Below are 6,539 nucleotides of genomic sequence, written 5' to 3'. Positions count from 1 at the left end.
AATAGACTTCTGACTCCTGGGTAGTCACAGCCCGAACAAGTTTTTAATGGGTTTTTGTTTGTTTGTTGGGTTTGGTTGTTCTGGTTTTGTTTGTTTGTTTGTTTTTGTTTGGGTTTTTTTTTCGTTGTTTGGTTTTGGTTTTTCGCCATCCCTTCATCGCACAGCATTTGTTACAGGCATATCCACAGAATCAGTTAGGGTGGAAAATGCCTCTGAGATCATCAAGTCCAACCTATGATGGAATATATCCGTGTCAACTAGACCATGGCTCTGACTGCCACGTCCAGCCTTTCCTTAAACACCTCCAGGGATGGTGACTTGCAGCCCATTCCAATGTCTAACCACTCTTTCTATGAAGAAATCCCCCCTAATGCCCAACCTAAACGTTCCCTGGTGCAGCTTAAGACTACGTCCTCTCTCCTGTCTCTTGTTGCCTGGGAGAACAACATTGGTACTTTCTTCCCTCTATTTCCGGCTACGAGATTCTTGGATCCCAAGGCTACAACCGCACGGAAAGCAAATGTATCGTCAGACACCCTCAGAGGAGTCCCGGAAACTGGAAGAAAAAAGAAAAGAAAAGAAAAGAAAAGAAAAGAAAAGAAAAGAAAAGAAAAGAAAAGAAAAGAAAAGAAAAGAAAAGAAAAGAAAAGAAAAGAAAAAAAAAAAAAGAATGTCCAACCCCGCACTATCCAAATCCTCCTTTTTCCCCTCAAAACCCGCCCCCGCCGCCCGGAAGGGGCGCGGCCGTGCGCGCGGCGCGGTGACGTCACAGCCCCGCCTCCGCTGCTCTGTGCGACGTGTCCCTGGTCCGGCGGCGCGGGCGGTGAGGGAGAGGGGCGTCCAGGGGGATCCCGGGGCGGGTCCCAGGGGTCCCCCCGCCCGGGGGGGCAGGCACGAGGGGTCGGGCAGCAGGGCCACTGAGCCCCAGGAGGGCGCGGGGGCCGAGGCCGGAGGTGGCGGGGGAGCTGCGGCGGGCAGAGCCGGCCTCGGCCGCAGCGCGGGGGAGGGGAGGCGCTGGGAGAGGCGGGAGGGTCCGGCCTCTGATCGGGATGTCAAGGGGTCCGTGCGAGTTAATGCCAGCGGATCCCCCCAGGCTGGGGTCCTGCGCGGGGTGGCAGTGCTGGCACTTGTGTGCTGTGAGAACGGGACGCGGCCATAGCGTTCCCCCGGTGCAGCTTTGGGCTGGGGGCGCTTCTTGAAACCAGTGACTTCTGCCTGTTCAGACATCTTCAGCAGTGTTTTCTGAAACGCGGCGTAGGACATAAGCTGAGAGGAAAATCTGATGGAGCTGTTGTTTTCTGTGCCGACAGGCATAATTTTTCCTATTTTTTTTTTTTCAGTCAGAAGTAGGCCCTCATGTTTGTTTACTGATACAGTCTCTTCATTTTCTGCAAAGTGGAAGTATCTTTTAAAGTCCACTTAGGTTGGAATATGAAATTTTAAGTTATCTTAAGTATTTACAAATTTTGTAGGTAACTGCTATTTCTGTAATTAAAAAATTCTGTTTTGCAATATATATATATATATATATGTGGAACCATCAATGCTAAATGCATTCACCTTTGCAGGTAATCATGGATCAGGTAATGCAATTTGTGGAACCCAGCCGTCAGTTTGTGAAAGACTCCATACGACTTGTTAAAAGATGCACCAAGCCTGACAGGAAAGGTAAAGCACACAATAAACCAGAACACAAACTTATATCTTACCACGTGTCTTTCCATATGTCACTTCTGCTGATTAATTTGCTGTGAATGTTTCTCATCTGCCAGTATGAGATTTAAACTTGAGCAGTTGTCTAAATGGTAATGGATTTATGGTTCTGGATGTAATAAACTTGGATGTGTTCTTTTCTGGTACATACGTAGGTGTGTGAGTGGAAGTAAAACTCACGTTATGAAACAGGCTAAGTAGCTGAAATTAGCCATTTTGAGACAGGCAAGCAATGCTTTTCATGTATTAAGTAAACTGATCTGAAAAGAACTTGTGTGCACTTTGAAGTGACAAATGAAGCAGTCAGATGTGACTGATTGCAGTGAAATTGGGGGAAATTCTAGTGGAAAAGACTTTATTTTAGGAGACTTCAATGGAGCCAGAACTGCTTTATGTAGTGCCCATTCAGTGCTCCACAGTTGTCAGACACTGCCTGATTGGGATGGGAAGAATTTTGTTGCTGGGAGTATAGCAGAGAGGTTTTGGACTTTCTCAAAGGCCTTAGAGAGAAGCTGTAACTGTAACCAGAATGCAACTGGTCATTCTTACTGTTAATATTTACAATGCTTTATTTATGTGCTAAGAGTGAACAATTCTATGACTCTAAGTTTACTGGCATCTTTTGAGATCAGTAGGGAACTTCATTCATGGTCAGACTAGCAGTTTTGTTGACCTTCTTAGTCCACTTCATGGTTGCTGTCTTAAAATAATTGAAAATATCACAAGTACTCAATTTTTGTGGGGACTTAAGGTGCTGTCCTTCTGTGACAGACATTAATGGAGCTTTTATATTTTTGATACTGTATTGGGGATTATTTTCAGGGCTTGTAGGGTTGTAAAGGAAAGATAAAGGAAAAAATGTTCCATGAATTGTCATGGATTGTGGATATTTCTGATTTTGCTACTTAAAAAAATTGTGATTGGCCATTGTTTGTGGAAAGCAGCACCTTCTCTCTTAAAATTATCATCTGTCTTCTGAAAAAGTGGATTTGTTTCTCAGGGTCACTGCAGTGACTATTTCCAGAACTATTTCCTGTGTTAACATTATTCTCTAAAGAGATACCTCTCCTGTGGTCACTGCAGTGCACATCTATATGCCAATACATGAGACTTCCTAGACAATTTTTTTTGGTTTTGTTTTTGCAGAGTTCCAGAAGATTGCCATGGCAACAGCAATAGGCTTTGCAATAATGGGATTTATTGGTTTCTTTGTCAAATTGATCCATATCCCAATCAACAATATAATTGTGTAAGTAAATATGACCTTTAATTTCACTAAATTTTTACCTGTTCATTTTTAAACAGAGGATGTCAGTGAGCTCTACAGGATCCATGTTGCTTTAGTGTCTGCATTTCACATGTTAGTGTAATGTAAAAGGAGTTACTTGATTCAAAGAACTTAATCAGCAAGTAGGTTGTTAATTTAGCATGCTGCAAAATATTAGATCTGTAGATCTTAGTTTTTTTTCTGAGTATTCTGCTTCAAAACTGAACTTCAAATATTTTCATTTCCAGTTCCTTAGTGTGTGTTTGACCATAGAACATTTACTTTATTCGGATCTTATACTCTCACAATTTGCAGTTTATAATTTGGGTATCCAAAGTAAACAGGATGGATGGTAAGGTAAAGAAAACTGAGTGGGTGTCCTGCAAGATGACAGAGCACAGAACAAAATTGGTCTTGTTTCATTTACTCTGCTAGATGTGTTTCAAAGTTTGGTTTATGTGTAACTGCATTCTGTAAAATCCCTTTTGGAATGAATGTTGCAGCAGGAAAATCTTGACCCTTAAGTTGACTGGCACCATTGTACTGACCCATTAACACTACCAGTTAAAACTCCTCTTGTTATTCAGAGCTGATGTAATGCCCTTTCTAGCACTGGAAGAGATTAAATACTGTTCTGTGACCATGATGTGTGGCTTGCTTATACGTGTAAGAGTGGTCCTGTAGGCAAGGAGAAGTGTTTGAAAATAGGAGATAAGCTGCAATGGTAGTAAAGGTTGTCCTAGCAATGCAGTGGTGGGAGGATAAATTAGTCTTCAGGTGGGATCACTTGATTAGTTGAAACTGATTACTTTGTTCTCTCAACAGAGGTGGCTGAATATTCATCATGAAGAAGAAGAAGACAGTTGAGACACCTGCTGCAAAGATTTCACAGCTTTAATTTGTTTGATATTAAACAAGCTCAGTTTGGGTTTTCAAACACTGTTGTCACCTTATTTTGCTTTTAAAGTGTATGTGATCATACCTGTCTATATTACAGGATTTTTTTCTTTTCTAGTAGTAGTGCCTTTTGTTTGTTTTGTTACATCTTTTAACTGGTAGTAGAATCATTCAGGTAGGAAGGAAGCTTGGGAGGTCTCTAGTCCAGTGTCCTGCTCCTCGCTGGGTCAGTGTTGCACTCTTGACAAGATTGCTTAAGCTTTGTCCAGTCAGATATTGGAAGCTTCCAAGGATGACAACTGTATGACCTCTCTTCAGGAGCTGTTTACTAAGCAGTAAACTAAGCATAGGAACAGCATTGTTCCAGCAAAAGTAGACAGCAAGAAAACAGCATTCCTGTATCCTTTCAGGTGGTAATTTAAAAGTCTTATCAACTGAAATTCTTGTCACTAATTTCTAGAATCACCATCGTTATCACTAATTCCTTTCTGCATTTGGAAGTCCTGCTAGGTTATATTATGTACTTGACTGGAAAAATCCTCCATCAAATGAAGAACTTGCATGGCCAGTCCTTATTCTGATGGCATAATTAAAAAAGCCAAACTTAGTTGGTTACTGAGATGTACCATTTGAGGATAATTTAGTTGTCAGAGAGGCTAAGCAGTCCTTCTGCAAATCTGCAACTTCCTCACACTGTTGGATACTCTTCTGCACACAGAATTATAAAGGGCTGTGCATGTTGACCTGAAAGTCAGCATTTTGATTTTAAGAACTAAGCCTGCAAAAACTCTAGTAGGTGCAATGCTATTCCTCCTCAGATTGAGATTAAGAAATTTATTTCACTCCAGAAAGCTTACTGTAAGCATTTAGTATTTGCAGAAGCTACAATGGCACTTCTATTACAGATTTTAAAAGCACTTAATACTTAGAAATCTGATATTGATATTACAGGAAAACTGAAGCTCTTTCAGTACACAGACTTGTTTCCTAAGTAGAAAAGTTCAACTATTATTCTTCTTGAGAAATCTTCACCAGCAGCTACGTATGTTAGAAACCAGGACAGAAAAATTACATTACCTAATCCTAGTGCTATCACCTTGTAATACAGTTACACTGTGTGCAACTGGGTACTGTATTTTCTTTTGGCAAAAGGGGAAAAACAGTTCAGTATTGCAATAAAATACTTTGCAAAAGTAGTCTGGACTAACCAGATAAGCAGTAGCAGTTTCTTTACATTCATTTTTGTTTGTGACTGTACTGAGTGGCTGCTCATGTGTCTAATGGTTTGGTAGTGTGAGGTACCAGAATGAAGTACTCTATTACTGCAAGTAGTTTCGATTGGATCTCAAGTAACTTTTATTTCAGACTTGTTTTCCATTCGATACATAAAATCAGTGCCTGCTTATATTTTTTGGAACAGCTTTACTGTCTTAATTCAGTAAAATTTTGCAGTAATTGGAGTTGTGTTGGATCAGAAAAGGCAGCTGTAGCTGATCTTATCTTTTGATAGCCATTGTCCACAGCAAAGGTTTGTCTGTGTCGACAGTCACAATCCCAGAGCCATCATAGGTGTTGGAAGTACTGACGAGAGTCCCAAACTTCAGCACCTGGTTAGCTGTGAAAAAGAAATAAGAGACTTAGTGTTACTCTTCAACAATAAATGCACATCAGTGCATTTGTTTCAAAAGATGGCTGCTCCCACAAAGAATGAAAAAATTGCTGAATAAATCTAACCCAGATAAACATAATTAAAATACCTACGTTAAATGTTAATTAGAAGGCTTCAGTGAAGCTTTTTGATGACCTGTAGTGGGAATAAATTAATACTTAATCCCCAAATTAACATTTTGATTTTATAGCAGATTATTACAAAAGCAGTATGTCAGATATTCCCCAGAGTTTCACATCTGGAAATTTGTACTTCATTAGCATCAGCTCAAGTACCAGTGCTAGAAAAGGTATTTAAAGTAAGACAAGGCAGAGGATCTTATTTTACTTCCAAATTTGGGATTTGCTTTAGCTCAACAACAAACCAGTAGTCTTTTAAAACATGAACAGTTCTAGAGCAAAGGCTAACAGTTAAAAGGGGTATTATTTAAGAACTTTGAATCAAGTGACTTGCATGTTTTCTTCTATTGCATGCCTAGTGAGGTAGGTGTCTGTGTACGTTAGAAACCACATGGCATTACTCTTAACAATACCAAAACGTGCAGGTTTTGTCTTTAATTTCTTCCCTTTTTGATATAGCATTGCTTGCATTTTGCAAACGTATGAACTTCCGCAATGGTACTCCACAACTAGTCAGTTCTGTTAGTCCTTGCTTATAGAAGGGTTCAGAGTAAGAACTCTTAGTCTCCTTTGCTTTAGCCTGTAAAACAAGCCAAATGACAGCTCTTACTCACTGGCAGCACAGAGATAGATTTCCATGGAGGATACAAGGAGAGCTGCAGCTGAGGAGAATTATTCAGGAAGATCAGCAAGTCTGTGTGGCCTAACAGAATTGCCAAATTGTGCATTAATACTGAAGGAAAAATCCTCTGGGTTTGCTATTGAGTGACCCACTGCAAATTGAGATCTCCCAGTGATCGAAAGGTGTGCAGAGCAACTTAGTAAACTCTATTTTGTGATTTGTGCAGGAGACGCATTTTCCCATGTTGAATAT

General features: G+C 40.5%; 2 protein-coding genes across 5 annotated transcripts in view; one reads left to right on the top strand and one right to left on the bottom strand.

Moving 5' to 3' along the window:
• Positions 1–743: 743 nt before the first annotated feature.
• SEC61G (SEC61 translocon subunit gamma) lies at positions 744–5,073 on the top strand. 3 transcript variants are annotated; one of them, XM_027715032.2, is made up of 4 exons: positions 744–823; positions 1,569–1,668; positions 2,860–2,962; positions 3,806–5,073. In XM_027715032.2, the coding sequence occupies exons 2-4, from the start codon at positions 1,575–1,577 to the stop codon at positions 3,813–3,815; spliced, it is 207 nt and encodes a 68-aa protein (XP_027570833.1). In that variant the 5' UTR covers positions 744–823; positions 1,569–1,574; the 3' UTR covers positions 3,816–5,073. The 3 variants fall into 3 exon arrangements, with proteins under 3 accessions (XP_027570833.1, XP_027570834.1, XP_027570832.1); XM_027715033.2 differs by lacking the exon at positions 744–823 and adding an exon at positions 1,453–1,472; XM_027715031.2 differs by lacking the exon at positions 744–823 and having other exon boundaries at positions 1,551–1,668.
• Positions 5,074–5,206: 133 nt separating this feature from the next.
• The window catches only part of TPK1 (thiamin pyrophosphokinase 1), a 306,395-nt gene continuing 305,062 nt past the window's right edge, over positions 5,207–6,539 (bottom strand). For both annotated transcript variants that reach the window (XM_027715024.2, XM_027715028.2), the window contains one exon: positions 5,207–5,492. In XM_027715024.2, the coding sequence (XP_027570825.1) occupies positions 5,374–5,492 (119 nt within the window). In that variant the 3' untranslated portion in view covers positions 5,207–5,373. The remainder of the gene's footprint in view (positions 5,493–6,539) is intronic.

Source organism: Pipra filicauda, unplaced genomic scaffold, assembly GCF_003945595.2.
Source record: "Pipra filicauda isolate LSUMZ 115617 unplaced genomic scaffold, ASM394559v2 scaffold137_size4652046_pilon, whole genome shotgun sequence".
Lineage (NCBI taxonomy): Eukaryota > Metazoa > Chordata > Aves > Passeriformes > Pipridae > Pipra > Pipra filicauda.
Note: the sequence above shows the minus strand (reverse complement) of the source record. Positions and strands in the feature narration are given on the sequence as shown.

Bases quoted from the DNA above. Each gene is read 5' to 3' on its own strand.
- SEC61G (XM_027715031.2), top strand. From the start codon at position 1,551: ATGCATTCACCTTTGCAGGTAATCATGGATCAGGTAATGCAATTTGTG. The intron at 1,669-2,859 runs GTAAAGCACACA...TTGTTTTTGCAG, and splicing joins CACCAAGCCTGACAGGAAAG to AGTTCCAGAAGATTGCCATG.